Here is an 18817-nt window from a genome sequence, read left to right on the forward strand (position 1 = left end):
ATTATTTAGTTGGTTTTCGAAACTTGAAGTTTTTTATATATTTTTTAAAATTTCTTTTCCGTTTTTCTTCATCGGTTTTCTTTACATTTTGCGGCTTGCGTGGGTGGCACTTTTTCCACAAGTCACAGCTGTTGATGTAGGTTAGTTAGAGAGCAACTTTTACAGAGAGCGAGAGAAAGAGAGATAGAGATTGTGTGTGGGTGAAAGTCCTGCTGCCCAGGCTGACTGCGCTGCCGACGCCGACGTCGACGCCGGCGTTCGAATGTCTACTGGTGTCGCCCTAGTGACTGTGTAACCTTTTTTGTCTCTGTGTGTTGTGGGTGGAATTATTTATGCTACACATTTTGTGCGGCGGCTTTTCGCTTTTTGGTTGCCAGTTTCCAGTTGCCAGTCGCCAGTGCCTTGGCATTTTGCTTATTATTCTTCAATTTATTTGCATTTGCTTGCCTGGCCACGACAACACCCTTGATTTATTACAGATCTCGGCGAGAAGTCGGATCTGACTAGTTGAAGGCCCAGAAAAATAAATAAAATAGGCAAAAAAAAACATCCTCTGGTTCACCTTGGTGGTCTATTTGAAAATTGCTGCTGCTGTTGTTGTTGTTGTTGCAACTTCGCGTGACTCTGGACTTTTGGACAGGTTCGGACATTAGCTCTCGTCCTTTGTTCCAGCCCCGTTTTATTGCTGGTCTGTTTCATTTCATTTCATTTATTTCGCTGCCTTTTGTTTTTGCCATGGCACGCATTTCACAATTTTCATCATAGACACCCACACACACAGAAACACAATCACAAACACATACACGGGCATACAGTAGGTGAACTTAACTGTTATTGCCTCTGTGTAGTTGGTATGATTTCATTTTCATGCTTCGCTCGGTCAACGCGGCGTATGAGTAATGCACTTGGCTGGCACATAGATTTCTGAGTAAATGATCCAAGCCACGGCTACATGGACATTAAAGGCGCAGGTTCTGGAAGCTTTTCCATCAAGCCTCCAAGAGGAACGTCAAGAACAACAGCAGCAGCAGCAGCAGGCCAGGAAAACGCTCGGGAAAACTCCTTGAGCGGCTGTCATTGCCATAAGCATTAAGTCGCAAGTACACCGCAAGAATCACGATGGTCCAAGGTATTGAAACTAAACTTCTGGTTAGACATTTAAATCTTCAATTTAATAGCAGAATTTTTTAAATAAAAATAGAAAATCATAATTCTTAAATAAGACATAAGTCAGTCTGTTATCTTTAAATTTGATAGAATCCAATCAGGAATTTAAAATAAAATTATAAATCAGAAATAAGATATTAAAGCAAGTGCATATAAAAAAGGTTTCAATATTGTGGATATTATGGTTTTCGATACATTAATTTGTATCAAAAGGATAAACAATATATTACATTAAATAACTAAATTATTAAAGTTTTACAACTAAATTGATTTAAAATATTTAAGATAATTTAGCCGTTTACTTATACAGAAAATATAAACAAATAAGCTTCCCCTATATTATTATAGAATCTATTCCCGTAGTATTTCCTCATGTTGTATTCCCACTTTTTTTCGCTGTGCACCGCCCACGCCTTTTGAAGAGCTGCAAAAGTCTGGAGGACGAATGAAGGGGCGTTGGGGGTTCAGAGGAGGCAGAGGCAGAGGAGGACTAAAAACTAAAATAGAAATAAAAATGAAAATAAAACATTAAGCTCTCGAGTCGAACTAACTTTTGACAGCTGAACTGGCAGCTGAAGAGCCCGCAGCCCGCAACCCGCAATCCGCAACCCGCTCGGCGTTTGCCGCTCCGCCAGCGCACTTTGTTGATTTTGTTGCTAACGGTAGTGTTGCCCGTGTGTTGGGTGTTATGGTTTTTCCTTTATTTGTTATATTCTTTCTTTGCTTATTTTCAGGACGACTGCAGAAGAAAGAAAGGGGGCCGCTCGGCAGGTGTTTGTCGCCTGTTTTTTTTCTTCTTCGAACTTTTTTTTTGCACTTTCACTTTGAATTTTTACGTTTGCACTTGAATTTGCCAGGGGTGAGGGGGGCGAGGGGCCAGACTTTTGCACGTATTTCGCACGATTACGGCACGGTATTTGCCACAGAACTGGAATTGGCTAACACCGACGCTGCCATTGGCTCACGCACACACAGGCACATACACGCTCTCACGCACACGCTGGGCGGACAGACAGACTGAATTCTCGACCACGAGAAGCGCGCGCGCTTGGCCCTGACGTGCCGCTCGGAGTGTTTGTCCAAAACTGAGGACTCGCAACGGGACGCCTAGACGGTAGACTCGAGAAAGGACTCCGAGGCAAGGACTCCCGCCCGGCCTCGCCCCCTTTTTCGTGCGCTCGGGGGCGGCGCCGCAGCGGTGCGTCGACGTCGGCAGCGCTGCTTGTCGAGGGGGACGCAACTTCGCCGAAGTAAAGTAACGATAACTGCCACACAATCGTCAAGGATTCGCGTGTGCGCGTATCTCTCTCCCGAGAGAGACAAAGAGAGAGCGAAAAACAGGACGCGGACGCAGGCTGCACTGCTTGCCCGATTTCCTCGAACAGAGCCGCTCCCATCAAGTATACGCACCGTCTGCCGGCACAGCAAATGATAAAGTAAAATATTCCCGCCAAGCATTTAAATTGAAATAGCTTTGAAGTAATTATAAACAAATATTTCATTTTATATATTAATTCATTTTTTTTCCATTCAAATTTAAAAAAAAAAACACCTAAATGTTTCTTGCAAAAAGCTTTTAGCACATACAAAAACCGCACGGCTAGCTTTTATGGGCAACATTTTAGCAAGGTTCTTTATCAAGAAGATACAATTGCAAATATTTATTGCAGTGCACAAAACTACGCTGAAAAAACAACCCAATAGAAGTACATCAGATTTATCTCATATAATAAATTACTTTATAATGGGTGACAAATAAAAAATATTAAAACTTTAATAACTATAGTTGAATTTTAAAGTTTATAAGATTTTCTAAAATATAAAAGTTTTATTTATCGTATTGTTAATATTATATTGTCAATAACTTATCTTAACTTATTGTTCGCTTATTACTGCAAATAGGTGTTTTGATTAAAAAAAACAATTAAAGATCAAAACAGCGTCCTAAAAATATTGAAAAAATATTTTTATTTAATTTTTAAACGCTATTCACAAATTATTATTTTTTGATTTTGCTGTGACTTTAAAATTTTGAATGCGCCCACCTGCTTCTGTGGTTCAGTTAGATTGAATTTTCTAAAACGACCGTATAAAAGAGAAATGTAACTATTTAATTCCGAAAAAATTACCAAAATTGGTCGACCACTCTTGAAGATATATCCCAGAAGACGAAGAGCATTTGTGATTTTTATACCCTTGCAGAGGGTATTATGATTTCAGTCAGAAGTTTGCAACGCAGTGTATATATTCTTGATCAGCATCACAAGACGAGACGATGTAGCCATGCCCGATGGCCGTCCGTCTGTCCGTCTGTCTGTTTCTACGCAAACTAGTCTCTCAGTTTTTGAGCTATCGGGACGATACTTTCGCAAAAGTCTTCTTTCTATTGCAGGTAGTATATATGTCGGAACCGATCGGATCGGACAACTATATCTTATAGCTTCCATAGGAAGGATCGGGAAAAAAAACTTTAAAAAATTCTAGCTTCGGTGTTTTTTGAAATATTACCTTCTTTTGGGGATTGTATTTTTTAAATATTTCTGAATCAAATAAAAACACCTCTTAACGAGGTAAAAAACTAGTGACGATCGCACCTTCAACATACAAAAGTTCTGATATCAACATTTGTGACGAAAAATTATTAAACTCGTCATTAAATAGACTTTCTAATATTTTTACATTCGGCCCGCCCTAGCAAACTATTCCAGTCTTTTTCCCTTCACAGGCATTTTCTATTGCAGCGTGCCGAATGAGAAAATATTAGAAAGTCTATTTAATGACGAGTGTAATAATTTTTCGTCACAAATGTTGATATCAGAACTTTTGTATGTTGAAGGTGCGATCGTCACTAGTTTTTTACCTCGTTAAGAGGTGTTTTTATTTGATATCAGAAGTTTTTGTTTGTTTACATTTGCTCTCATAGGAGCTAATATATACATACATTTAAATTTAAATTGGTCAATCATAATTTGTAAGCCATTGTATTTAAACAAATTAAGTTAAAAAGGCGTTTAAGTATTTCAAAATACCTTTTAAACGATGTATAGCACATATCGGTACCTTTAGTAGTGTAGAACTTACAAACTAACGAAATTTAGCTATTTTTAGCTTTTTCCCGCTAAAGTAGCGGCTTTTTCCAAAAGTCGTATAACAAAAGATTCCTATATGGAACTTTTAAGTGCAAATTTACTGATTCCATGACCCTAAAATACAGTTCGGATACTCTCCCACAAAATTCAATACTCAGGGAGCGTTAATTGTTCGAGCTGGCTAAAGTGGCTATTTTCGAATAAAAATAACTTTTAAACGTGACTTTTTACAGTAATGTGTTATATACCAAAATTTAAGGAATCTCAAGGGCTATACAGTTTAAGGTTTTAAAGAAAATCGTTAGAGCCGTTTTTGAGAAAAATTAAAAAAAAGCTAAAAAAAAAGTTTTAAAAAATTGTCTCTTGTTCATATTTTTTTAACTATTACATTTACACAAATTGCATATAGAAGGCGTTTATAGCATTTAAAAATACCTTTCAAACGAGATGCAGCACAAGCCTGTAGCTTCAGTAGTATAGAAGTTACGGCTTTCCGAATTTTAGCTACTTATAGCTGTTTTCCCGCTAAACTAGCGAGTTTTTCCAAAAATGGTAGAACAAAAGTTTTTTATATCGATGTGATGAACGTCATATCAAATTTTCAAAACTTAAAAAACATGTTTTGGACAAACTGACAAACTGACAAACAGAATTAAATTTTCATTTTGGGGAGACGAAGAAAATCTTATTTTGGCTATAACTTTTGAACGGAGCGTCGGATTTTGACAAATGACCCCTCATTCGACGGGTATTTTCAAAAGGAATACAACTAAAGCATTGCGAGGGGGCATTTATCCCCACCGGCCCCAACAGCTCCAAATTTCGAAATTTTCACTTTTTCACTTTCACCGCTCTCTCTCCCAAGCCAATTAATTTTCTTAAAGTCTTGGTATGCAATCCTTTAAGTTTTTGCAATACCATTCGATAGGTGTATCATTCATTATGATCGGACCATCACAGCAGATTTTCATTTCTTCGTGTATATATAGTAGTCGCCTTCGCACACTCTCCTGGTGCGCTTCGTCACTACATGGACTGCCGTCCATAGTGATTTCGAATTAATTATTTAAAAAATCGGACTACTATATCATATAGCTGCCATAGGAACGATCGGAAAATTAATGGAAAAGTAATAGGAAATAAATTCTAGCTTCTTTGGTTTTTATTGTATTATCTTCTACTCTAGGATATGACTCTTATTAAATATTTCCGAATTTCAATTTTAATTTGATCAAAATCGGAAGACTATATCATATAGCTGCCATAGGAACGATCGGAAAATTAATGAGAAATATTAGAAAATTGAACATTTTTGCGATTTGTTAATTAATAGGAATGATCTGCAAGGGTATATAAGCTTCGGCTGGCCGAAGCTAGCTTCCTTTCTTGTTTTAAATTTAAATTGGCAACTTAAGCTTAGAAAAGCATAATTTACCGAAATAAAAGGGTGGCAGGCCTGGACAACGACCCATGTCCTATTTTGTCGACCTGTATTATCTCCACAGGTTTAAAAGCTACGATTTATTACCAAAAAAAGTCAAACACAATTAATAATAAATACACATTTTTTAATAAAAAGAAAGGGAAAATATAACGAAAAATTCAGGAAAGCGATTTTGACATTTTACACGGTGTTTTTTAGAGATGACCTATGATCGATAGATATATCGAAATCATCACTCACCTCTAGAAGGTTGTGAAAACCAAAATAAGTTCCTGGGTTATTTAATAAAATAAAAAAAAAATAAAGCAAATCGCAGTGATATACCTGATAAAAATGGTATACACAAAGGTAAGAAGAAGAAGAATCGTTCTCCAGCAAGTAAAAATAATAAAATCCATTGGGACCATGCTCGGATCCATTTGGGGATGATATGGGTGATGTATACCCTCCACTCGTGTGAAAGATGAAAGGAATTTTGGTACTCAAAAAGAATCCAACAAAACAAATGTTTTAATATCACCTCTACAACAAAATCCTAGATCCGCCACTGATTGGGTCTGACTCATAAATGACTCATGTCAAACGTGCCGCTCATGTTCCCAAAATGGAGAACTTTTTTTGATGAAGGCAACTTGTATAGGCCATTTATTTAGTTACATTATATGGGTGATATCCGGAAGTCCTCCTACTAAACGCAGCTTTGGTAAATCGCTCACATCTCTCGACACAGCTGAAAATGTTAAATTTCCTATTATGGCAGCGATGTGTTATATATATATAGATCGATTTTGATAAAATTAAAATATTTAAAAAGAGTCATATCCCAGAGTAGAAGAGAATACAATAAAAACCAACGAAGCTATAATTTATTTCCTATTATATATTTCCATTAATTTTCCGATCGTTCCTAATTCAAAATTCAGAATTAGATAGAAAATGGTATTTCCGAAATTAAAAAAGTGTTAAAAACAACCAAAATATAATTTTTTTACATTGTTTTTCCAAATTTTTTCAATAGGAACTATATGATATAGTTGTCCGAGCAGGCTCGTTCCGAATTATATACTACCTGCAAAAGAAAGAAGTCTGTTGGGGATGTTTTAGCCCGATAGCTTTAAAACTGAGAGGATAGTTTGCGTAGAAACGGACAGACAGACATGGCTAGATCGACTCGTCTAGTGATGCTCATCAAGACTATATATACTTTATTGGGTCGGAAACGTCTCCGTTACTGCGTTACAAACTTCTTAATAATACCCTCTGCAAGGGTATACAAATACTCGTCTGATTTTTGGGCGAAGTAACCTGAAAAGCCAAAAATATTCGTTATAGTGGTCTTCAGGAGGGTTACACTTTATACAATACTTACTTTATTGCGGAATTATGCTGGCGACATTTCTTCTTTGTGTATGGTGTTGTGTCGGCATGAGGTAGGTAAGGTTACCAGGACGACCCTCGACGATTCACGCATAGGCCAATATTGCTCTTAGTTGAACCTTGAGATTATTTAGAAGATTTCAATGTCCATAAGGATCGAAGTGTTTTTGGCAAGGGCAAGAAATTCGCCTGGTTTCCTTCTGGAGGCGTCCACAAGTGATGCCAGGTATCATTTTTTCCCTCGTGAAAGAGCCGGGCACTGAGCCACTTCTCCCGCTTTCCTAATGGCGAATAGTTCTGTCCGGAATATTTTGCAGTCGCTGGGTGGCTTATAGGACAGCCTTATTCTAGTGTCCATACAATATAAGTCCGTTTCTTCTCCTCCTTCCATCTTGGCGCCGTCTGTGTATATGTTGAGATGTTTCCACCGATTTCCATTTGGTGTAGGCGATCTGGTTTGATTACAGGAGTCTCATTCCTGATGTGTAGGTTCAGCAGTTTTTTAAAGTGTTGAGTATGAAAGAGGTAAGGCTTATCGGCTCGGTTTATCCGAGAGGTCCTCCATTGGATTGGCCTCCTTGAGGTAAAGTGGCTAAAAATATGAAACATAAATCTTTATCTATGGTAAAAAAAAGTACATTTTACTAATTCTAAATTAAAGATTAACATCCTGGGTAATACTCTAGATTAGGGGACTCGATCGCGAAATTCGCAAAAAAATTATACTCCATGGACCGCGATTTCTCAATAATTTACAAGCAAAAAAAACTTGGTCGTCACCCATGGTTCTCTGGCTATAAAAACAAGTATGATTTTCAGGTATTTTTAAATAAAATAATTACATTTTTATAAGATTCTGTAAAATTAATTAAACCTTATGAGGTTTTTAAATGAGTTGTTATGGGCTAGAAATCTCTTTGCTGAACCAAATATAAAGCATTTAAATGTAGTGCATTTGTTTGACCTGCGGCGCATTTTTTTTTCCTTTACTCCTTCTATGCAATATCTAAATATATTGTATTCTGGAGTTAACAATCTGATCTCAGATTTCTGGATTTTTAAATTTCGTCTTATTTAGTGGTGTCACAGAAACCTGCGATGGATTTGGGGCGGTTGGTTTGGAAAAAAAAACCCATCAAAACCGTAGGTGTCACAGATTCAGTCGAGTTTTCTAGGAGTTTCTGATTTTTTTTGGGGGGAAAATTTGGTTGGAAGCAGAGCATGTAAAAAACAGTTGATCGTTTTTTCATTTGCTGTCTCGGTCTGAACGAAACCGAAAAAAAATTTAAAAATTTGGTTTCGGTCTGAGCGAAACCCTTCATTTCAGTTTATTTCGGTTTTCGGTTGACCGTTCTAGACTGAAAATACATTTTTTCGGTCCTTCAAAAAACCGATTTTTGGGACCGTTTGTATGAAGCGGTCCCAAAAAACTGTTAGTAGATGAACAAAACTTTGAAATGCTCAGTAAAAACGGTCTTTTTTGACAGTTCTGCCTTTCGTTTGCCTTACACCTTTAAAAATTTAAGGTAATATATAGAACATATATTTGAAAATACATATATGGTAAATAACTTAATTATTAGCACCATTATCTTCTAAAGAATACGCTGTTTTCAAGTTTTATGATAAAGCGCCATTGCTGATGCTGTTATAAGAGTAAAGACATACAAAGGCCATCATCTTCTGAAGAATTCGCGGTTTCTAAAGAATACGCTGTTTTCAAGTTTTATGATAAAACGCCATTAGTGATGCTGTTATAAGAGTAAAGATATACAATTTAAGTCTTGTAAGATATAGCCTCTAAGTGATGGTGTTATACGAGTAAATATACATAATGACCATCATCTTCTGAAGAACTCGCGGTTTTTTATTTTGTTTGATAAAACGTCTAAGAGATAGTATTATCCGAGTAAATCATCTTCATCTTCCATAATCTTCTGAAGAACTCGCGGTTTTTCATATTTTACATTAGGTAAAAATATAACTGGAAATATTGGTCTGCTAAAGTTCTGTACTTTGCGTTCAAGCCTAAGACACAATAAAATCCAAAATACTCTTCGTTTAAGATTTTTATAAATAAAAAATGGAATTATTTTTAAAAATTTAATTTAAAACATGTAATTGGGTTTAAAATATTTGGAAAAAACAAACAACATTTTTGGAGTATAGAACATCTTCTCTGTTTAAACACATAGGTATAAAAAGTCAAAAGACCGTTTTTGCTCTCCGTTCAGTTCAAACGGTCTTTGATCAACCGAAACCGTTTTGAAACATAAAAATCGGTTACTGGTTGAGCAAAGACCGAAAACCCTTTGAAAGGAAATAAACAATTTCTATGTGACTATTTGCTCAAAGGGTACCAAAGTGAGAGTTATTTTGAGACAGCTAGAAATAGTCAACTGTTTTGTACATGCTCTGGTTGGAAGGGATTTCACCCCCGATTTTGACAAATAGGGAAATGCAGGCATGATTGTTTTTATAGCAAAACACGCATCTTTAAAATTACATTACTCATGGATCGACTCTATGTTCCCCACAATTTATCTATTGGACTAATAAATTCAAGCGATTTACTTGCTCAAAATGTCACATTCGACCTATGGCCTCCAGAATTTATTTTCTGATCACTCTTGGATGCCTGTAAAATAAAACAAGTTAATAAAAATAGATTTTGGGGGTAAACAGGAGCAATTTGGACCAAACCTGAAGGCTTCTTTTCTGGATCTTCAGTATTATAATTTCAAACGATGAAAAGACACTTGTCCGCTGCCTTTGTCCGGTTAGCCTGTTCTTCAGCTGAGCAAATAAAGATTGACTCACATCCAGAACTGTCGCAATCTTTAAAATGTAAGAAAACAACATCTTGCTGACTTATATATTCATACATATTGCATATAGTACAATTGCTGATAATTCAATTTTAAATAAGTAATTGGACAGCAAGGCCCTAACATTAGCGCAGGCTGTTATGCCCTCTGTAAGCTTTATCTGCCCTTACCGTTTTTAAAAATTGTACTTGCCTCCAATGTCTAAAAGACTGCGTTAGCTTTTAGCGATTAACCGTAAACATGTAAGTCAGTTAATTAAAATAAATTGGTATATATTCAATATATATTGTGTTGTCTTTTTATTTATATATACAAAATGGAAGGCAAGACATCAATATATTAAGAAGGAAGAATATAAAAGTAAATAATATAAGTTAAGTAATATTAACACAATTTGAAACCTTTATTACTAACCACGTACTTTTTTTTAAAATTTGCAGTTTTGATTTAATTGTATTTAATTTCTGGAATCTTTCTTTTGCAAATTCCTGACGTGCCTCTTGAAAAGAAAGAAGGTACTAAGTATAATTGCATAGGCTAATAATGCACAATAGGAGGTTCAAGAACTTTTTATTGATACTGAAATCTTATCTAGATTGTTAGAATTCATTTATTGATAGCTTCTTTATCAGTACCTTATTGAATGAGTGTGCTATTTCTTTAAACCATGGTTAGTCACTTAGAAAGTAGGATAGAATTCATCCATTAAAAATAAATAAAATGCTATAACCGTTCTTTCACACAAAAACAAATTGGCAAACAGTCCCCAACAACAAAAAATTGTCAATTTTGTCAAGAATATAGGTGTGTGTCTTTGCTAATTGTGTGTATTTGTTGTTGTGAAAGTAACTAGTTTTTTTTTGTGTGTTTCAGACCATCGCTTTGGCCAGCGCTTTCCTCTGTATAATGATAATGACACCAATGGCACAATCTCCTCCACTCATCGAAGAATGCGGCTGCATCATTTCCCTTCGAGATGCCAAAATGAGCGCAGACTGCAGTATTGCAACTGATCTCAAGTGCTTGGCTGAACTGCGTAACGTTCAAATCTTGAATATTTCCGGAATTGGTCTTACAGAAGTGCCGGAAGATCTGAATTCAACAGGATTCGAGAACATTTTTCACCTAGATCTCTCAAACAACAACATATCCAATATCCCGAGCTGGAAGTTCGATGCAATGCCACAGCTGCACAGCATAAATTTGAGCTATAATCATATCACAAAACTGCCCGACGAAGCGTGCCGCATAAATTCTGTCTGACCGATATGTCCAACTTGGTTGGCATTTTCAAAACCAAGGCGAGAATCAGGGGAAATCCCATTCTGTGTGCTTGCAATTCGAACATCGCAAAAAGGTTTTATGCACAGGTTCGTTAACGTTTATCAATCTTTGGTTGTGACTTTATGACTTTCATCTGTCATTTCAGCCAAGTGTGTCCAGATTGGAAGGAATCGAATGCATTTTGCCCGGCTCCAACCTGTCAAAACCTCTGTCGACGCAATGCAACAACGATTATAACAAAGAGCAAGGGACTTGGAATTTTGTGGCATATTTCTTTTGCATATTTGTATTTTTAAGCATATTTGCCGCGGGCATCATTTTAGTGTGCATGTTCGTGAACGCTTGCAGCTTTTAATAATCTCTAACATATAGGCGCATAATGCCATCTCTATTCTGTTCTATATACTTTAAACTATGTACAAGAAAACATGTATACATACAAAAAAATCTCTTTAGTTTCTGGCAACGCCGCTAAGACGGCGTCGCTTTGCGAAATTCACTTCAGTATCGAATAGGCTTCGCAACTGGCAAGAATAAAAATTAATACAGTCCACACATAGGCAACTCAACTCGTCTTATTTCTGACCATATGTTGGTCCTTTGTTCACGGATTCTTGGACAGTTAGTGGAGTGCTTTGATTCTCAGGATAATTGTTTGCTATGGAACAATTAAAAGCATTTATGAAGAGCCGTTCCAGGCTCAAGGCTAACATCACACGTTGTCTCTCATGGGCAGAGCAATCGGAATCTGCAACACAGACAGAGATCACCACGCGCATACAACTTCTCCACGATGTTTGGAAGGAGTTCAACGAGTTCGGCGATGCCATTGCTGTCCACGAGGAAGTGGAAGGTTACGTCGATCCGGAGATCGATAATGCGATTTACGAAGAAAAGTACCTAAGGGCGATCGCAATTCTCAAGGACAGAAGTGATGCTCTACAACCGAGTACATCTACAGGCATTACGAATGGCAGCAACGGTCTGCATTCCAACAACGACGCAATTGTCAATTTGCTGCAACAAAACCAACAACTATTTGAGCGACTGGCTGCAAATCAGGCTAGCTCGAGCACGCCGGTTCAAGTTGGTGGTGACGTCACTTTGGCGAATTTAAGTTCGGTATTCGCGGCGAATTCTAATCAGAGCGAATTGCCAAAAATTCAAATCAAGCGGTTCTCTGGCAACTACACAGAGTGGCCCTCCTTTCAAGACATCTATGAAAACACAATTCATAACAAGCAGCATTTGTCCAACACACAGAAGTTCCATCACTTGAAAACACTTCTTGTTGATGAGGCTGCCAACTTGGTACGGCACTTGGCCATTACGGAGACTGCTTACAACACAGCTTGGGAACGTCTTAAGGAGAGGTACAATCGTCCACGGCACATTGTAAACTCATTTTTGGAGCAGTTTATGAGCCTACCAACAACTACAAAGGTAGATGCATCAATTCTACGGAAGGTGTCAGACGGAGCAAACGAAATTGTTCGCGGATTGGATGCGGTCAACCAGATGGGCCGCGATTGCTGGATCATCTATCTGGCGCTGGAGAAACTAGACGCTGACACGCGGCGCAGGTGGATTGAGCGCAGCATGGACACGGATTCACCAACTCTCGAGGAATTCTTCAAGTTTCTCGATTCTCGTTGCGAGGAACTGGAGCTGAGTAAAAGGGAGCTTGCTACTGGTGGCAAGACAATAACACATGCAGAAAAACCAAAAAGGGTCACACAATCGATGGTTGCGGTCGAAGGCAGTGGCTGCACCAAATGTAATTCTGCAGAACACACTCTGTACAGCTGTCCGCTGTTCTTGGATATGTCCGGGATGCAGAGGCGATCCTTCGTAAAGGAGAAATCACTGTGCTACAACTGCTTGCGATCTGGTCATGGGGTCAGCAAGTGCAAGTCGACATACAAATGTAGGCAATGCAAGGGAAATCATCACTCCCTTCTTCATGTCCAAGCGAATCCACAGGCTATTGGGAATCTTGCCCAGATAGCAGGGGAGGACGAGCGAAACACAAGCGCGTCCAACAACACATCGGTGACTCTCAGTCATTTCGCCCAAGGAGAGGGCACTCAATCGGCTGTATGTGCACAGGGCACTGCAAAATCTGCACAGGAATCGGAAGTAAAGCGAAGCATATTACCAACTGCCATGGTTTATGTTCAAAACGCAAAGGGTGACCACGTAACATGCCGTCTCTTATTGGACACGGGCTCCGAGCTTTCCTACGTATCCGAGCGTTGCATCCAAGCACTCGGATTGACACGGTCGGCATCACGCATCTTGGTTACCGGAATCTCTTCGGTGAAAGCAGACACGACCAGGGGATGCAGCACCTTGCATATCAAGTCTCGTATCTCCGAGGATCAGTTGATTGTCTACGCCCACGTGCTAGGCAGGATCACTTCTTCGCTTGAAAGGCAAAACATCGATGCATCGGCGCTCAAGGTTTTCAAGGATCTGCAGTTGGCGGATACTGAATTCAACACAAACTCACCTGTTGACATTCTGTTGGGCAGCGAACACGTATGGTCAGTGTTTACAGGACGAAAGATGTACGACAACAAGGGTAATCTTATCGCCATTTCTTCGGTGTTCGGATGGGTAATAACTTCACTCATCACACCGAGTCCAAGCAACGCTTGTGCGCTGACTACAACAGTGGACATAGGCGCCACGCTTCAGAAGTTTTGGGAACTAGAAAACGTTCAAAGCAGCGCAAAACTGGAACCGGAGGATGATCAAGTCGAGAAGCACTTTCTCACCACTCACAGTCGCGATGAAAACGGGAAGTATATCGTGGAACTTCCATTCAACACTGAAAACCCCGAATTCGGAGAAACTCTACAAGGAGCGCTAAAACGCTTTAAATCGGTTGAGCGGCGGCTGCAACAGAACGAGCAGCTGCGTACGCAGTACGTACACTTTATGAAGGAGTACACAAATCTGGGGCACATGCGAGAGGTACCACCGGAGGAAAACGCTACTGGAGATCAGTTTTATCTACCACATCACCCAGTGCTGGGTCGGAAGCTACGAGTAGTTTTCGATGGATCTTTTCGCGACGCCAATGGTAAGGCTTTAAATGACACCCTGTTTACAGGGCCCAGTATCCAGCGCGATCTATTCGCTGTGTGCCTTCGTTTTCGAATGTACAAATTTGCATTCTCAGCGGACATCGTAAAAATGTTCCGCCAAATATGGGTCAACGAAAAGCACAGAAACTTCCAGAAAATCGTTTGGAGAGAAGATCCATCCGATCCCATCAAGCATTTCCAATTGTGCACGGTATCCTACGGAACTTCGTGCGCGCCATTCCTGGCGGTGCGAGTGCTGGAACAACTTGCTATCGATCATCAAGAGGAATACCCAAATGCGTCGAAAATCCTGCTGGAGGATTTTTATGTCGATGATGTTCTTACTGGGTCAAACAGTGAGGATGAGCTACTTCGAAACCGAAACGAGCTGGTTCAGCTGATGTCTTGCGCCAACCTTGAGCTCGGGAAATGGGTATCGAATACACCATGCATACAGACGAACGATGGCGACACACAATCTGCACAAACGTCACCAGTAAAGGTTCTCGGACTGTACTGGCATCCTGGAAAAGACATTCTAACGTATAATGTCGGTCTTGCTGCAAATCCTGATTGCACAAAGAGACAAGTCTTGTCCGACGTCTCGAGGATATTTGATCCTCTCGGACTCTTGGCACCCATTGTCATTCAATTCAAAATCCTTTTCCAAAAGCTCTGGCTCTTGAATTTGGACTGGGATGACCCACTCCCAACTAAACTGGCGGACAACTGGCTGAAGTGGAGAGCAGATCTGGACACTCTTCAAAAATTCCGACTACCACGATTTGTTCCCAACGACCCGGACAACATCGAACTCCACGGATTTTCGGATGCTTCAACCAAGGCGTATGCTGCTGTGGTGTACAGCAGAGTTACAAACGACGATGGATCCATCTCGGTGTCCATTGTGGCTGCGAAAACAAGGGTGGCTCCACTGAAACAACAATCCTTGCCACGTCTGGAACTTTGCGCAGCACTTCTCCTCAGCCAACTGATTCGTTCGATCACATCTGGTTTACGCCACAAGAACATAACTGTTTTTGGCTGGTCCGACTCTTCAATAGTGCTCTCCTGGCTATCGTATGCGCCAGCCCAACTCAAGACATTTGTTGGAAACAGAACCTCGGAAATCCTTGACACCATTCCAAGGAGTGCTTGGCGTCACGTCGATTCCAAAACAAACCCAGCTGACTGTGCGTCCAGGGGACTGATGGCTGCTGATCTCATCGACTTCCATTTGTGGTGGAATGGGCCTCAATGGCTACGGGACAAGGATCAGTACCTGGTAAAGTTAAGGGGTTATATACCTTTTTTGAGCGAAAAAATTGAGGGAACTTTGGATTTTTTTTTTGGTGTGTAGCAATTATTTTATGACAGTGAAGTTATTATTTATTGATAGTACATGTTTTTATCGAAACAACAAACCTTTGTTCTTGAAAAAATATGAAAAATTTACGAAGATATGGCAATTCTTTCGGAACCCTTTTTTTTTATAGCGGCTTGCGGTGACCACGATGGAAGTCCAGCAGGTCAACTTATATCAAAAAACCAAAAATTTTTAGTTAGTATAGTATTATATCCAGTTCGTGAACGATTATTTTTAAGAATATTTGCTTTTTTCTGCATACAGTAACAATTTTTCCAAAAAGTTGATTTTTCGAGTTCTAAAAATTTTATTAAAAAATTCTGATCTGCGAAATTAAAATTGGCGCATAAAAACTGAATCGTTCACGAACTCGGCACAATCATTACGAATAATTTAAAAAAAAATTGAAGAAGATCGATCGATTAGTTCTTGCGCAATCGTGGTCACAGCGAAAGCACTTTTGGAAAAACACGACTTTGAGATAATCGCATTCAAAGTTTTACGTTGACGTTGCAACTATTGAAGTCGAGCGCGTCAAAACGCTGTTTTCCTATCGAACTATTATTCGGATCTGTATGAAAATTTGGGAAGATGTTCTCTAGGGGATATACTTTAGGATTCAGCAAAAAAAAAAATTTCGTTTTTTTGAAAAAAAAAAAGGTATATAACCCCTTAAACGATTCACGGTTCGGTTTATCTCTTACAGACAAACGCATTCAAGGAGAAGTCAAATCCAACTGCTTGGCTACATTAACAGAAGCAACCCAGATTCATATACTTGATGAACTAATCGACCGAGTGTCTTCTTGGATTAAGCTCGTACACATTGTCGGCTACGTGATGCGGTTTATTCAACGTACTCGAAATCCATCTCGCGAAAAGGTATCCAGAGCGCTCTCATTTGACGAGATCAAGGCGGCAAGGATTCTTTGCATAAAGCACGCACAAGGGTGTTTCCAGGACCCCTCAAGAACCGATCACAGCTGATCAAACTTGCACCCATAATCGACGAAAACGATTTGCTAAGGGTAGGCGGACGACTGCACCACTCGCAGTTGTCAAGGGATGCAAAACACCCAGTTTTGCTACCGAAAACACATCGCATCTCAAAGCTAATACTAGAACACGAGCACCGAGTAAACCTCCACCCTGGAGTTTCCTCACTTTTTGTTATTGTTCGGCAAAAATTCTGGATATTTGGAGCACGGAATCTAATTCGGAAGATAACACACGACTGTTTAGCTTGCTTTCGTCAACGCTCCCATACATCCCAGCAACAAATGGCTAATTTACCCAGCGTACGCATTACTCAAGCGCTTCCATTTATACACACTGGTTGCGACTATGCAGGTCCAATCCTTCTGAAGGATGCAAAGGTTCGGAAGCCACGTATCAGCAAGGGTTACATATGCCTATTTGTGTGCATGGTCACCTCGGCCATCCACCTGGAACTTGCAACAGACCTGACGACGGAAACTTTCTTGGCTGCCTTGCGGCGCTTCATATCCTTACGTGGCAAGTGCAGTAAGATCTACAGTGACAATGGCACAAACTTTATTGGAGCTAAGCGATCCCTCGACGAGATGCAAGAATTGCTTTCTTCACAAACACACAAGGACACCGTTTCTAGCACACTAGCGGATGATGGTATCCAATGGGTACTTATTCCCCCGAGAGCCCCTCACTGGGGAGGGAAATGGGAGTCGGCAGTTCGTTGTGTCAAGCTACATCTGCGCAGAATCACCGGAAACTCAACGCTCACCTTTGAACAGATGCGCACACTTCTTGCTCAAATAAGCGCAGTGATAAATTCACGCCCCTTGTGCCACACACCGGATACGGAAACCAACTACCTATCACCCGCTCACTTCTTGATCGGGCGACCTTTAACCACAGTGCCAGATCCCGATTTGAGCCACATCCCAGTGGGCCGATTAGGATATTGGCAAAGCATCCAGTCTATGCTTCAAGGATTCTGGAAAAAATGGCATCAGGAGTATCTGACTACTCTGCAGCAACGTCCTAAATGGACTACCTCAACACCCAACATCTCCACCGGTAACGTTGTGCTCGTAAAAGAGTCCAATTCACCACCGGCATCCTGGCACATCGCACGGGTTATGGAAACCTATCCAGGAAAGGACGACCTCGTTCGAGCAGTCAAACTGAAGACCCAGGCAGGAGAGATGACCAGACCGATCACGAAAGTTGCTGTATTGCCCCATTCAGAAACGGTGTTTCAGGGCGGGCCGGGATGTTCGTGAACGCTTGCAGCTTTTAATAATCTCTAACATATAGGCGCATAATGCCATCTCTATTCTGTTCTATATACTTTAAACTATGTACAAGAAAACATGTATACATACAAAAAAATCTCTTTAGTTTCTGGCAACGCCGCTAAGACGGCGTCGCTTTGCGAAATTCACTTCAGTATCGAATAGGCTTCGCAACTGGCAAGAATAAAAATTAATACAGTCCACACATAGGCAACTCAACTCGTCTTATTTCTGACCAGTGCAGATGGATTAAAAATAGTAATAACAACAGCTCAAACACACATCACATACTTAAATAGATTTCTGTCCTCTTTCATATTAGGGCTAGTACTCAACCCCCAAAACAAAAAACTTCATATGAAATAAAATTTCTTGACGTTTTTTTCATATGAAGTATATATATATATACGACTTTTTGTTGCGTTTAGTGCTAGCCCTTAGCGAATAACCATTTCATACCAGTATTTTTCCAACTTTAATTCACTTCTCATGTATTCAATAAAGGTATAGTACTATACATATTGTATGTGTATACTGCCAGACACATAGATATTGTTTTAATTTAGAAACCTAAGTTCCGTTTTTTCGTTATTTGGTTAATAGCATTCAAGATCTTGCTATTTTTTTGAGTTAAGAAACTATTTTTGAATTTTACAAAATGTAGTTCTTTGTAGATTTTTAAAAACCTAAAAAGAAAGTGTTCAAACCTTATTTCCGCCGAAAAGTAAAGTTCAGCAGGCAATAAAGTAAGTAATAGGCATCTACATAATTACTACGTAAAGCTGAGACACAAACCATTCCACTTTGTAGAATCAAAGATGGCTGTTTACAAAAATAAAATGGCCTAGTTTCCTATCCTGAGAAGTGGAGCAGCCCTGACATCAAAACGCTCTG

The 18817-nt window shown here is 39.5% G+C and overlaps 3 protein-coding genes and 1 long non-coding RNA gene across 4 annotated transcripts; 3 read left to right on the forward strand and 1 right to left on the reverse strand.

The window, feature by feature from the left end:
- Positions 1-5937: 5937 nt before the first annotated feature.
- Positions 5938-18270, forward strand: LOC108062728 (phospholipase A2 inhibitor-like). The gene is made up of 4 exons (XM_017149511.3): positions 5938-6048; positions 10779-11275; positions 11335-11519; positions 18168-18270. Exons 1-2 carry the CDS (start codon positions 6034-6036, stop codon positions 11166-11168), a joined length of 405 nt encoding a protein of 134 aa, XP_017005000.2. The 5' UTR covers positions 5938-6033; the 3' UTR covers positions 11169-11275; positions 11335-11519; positions 18168-18270.
- LOC138913568 (uncharacterized) lies at positions 6712-10146 on the reverse strand. The gene is made up of 5 exons (XR_011419348.1): positions 10076-10146; positions 9781-9915; positions 9652-9715; positions 7070-7669; positions 6712-7005 (listed from the first exon to the last, which is right to left on the reverse strand). It is a non-coding gene; the product is annotated as an uncharacterized lncRNA (long non-coding RNA).
- On the forward strand, positions 11871-16401 carry LOC138913311 (uncharacterized). The gene is made up of 2 exons (XM_070216572.1): positions 11871-15566; positions 16354-16401. Exons 1-2 carry the CDS (start codon positions 11871-11873, stop codon positions 16399-16401), a joined length of 3744 nt encoding a protein of 1247 aa, XP_070072673.1.
- LOC138913540 (uncharacterized) lies at positions 15555-17911 on the forward strand. Its single transcript, XM_070217486.1, has 2 exons — positions 15555-15566; positions 16354-17911. The coding sequence occupies exon 2, from the start codon at positions 16928-16930 to the stop codon at positions 17909-17911; it is 984 nt and encodes a 327-aa protein (XP_070073587.1). The 5' UTR covers positions 15555-15566; positions 16354-16927.
- Positions 18271-18817: the final 547 nt, after the last annotated feature.

The sequence above is a fragment of the Drosophila takahashii genome, chromosome 3R (assembly GCF_030179915.1).
Source record: "Drosophila takahashii strain IR98-3 E-12201 chromosome 3R, DtakHiC1v2, whole genome shotgun sequence".
Classification (NCBI taxonomy): Eukaryota; Metazoa; Arthropoda; class Insecta; order Diptera; family Drosophilidae; genus Drosophila; species Drosophila takahashii.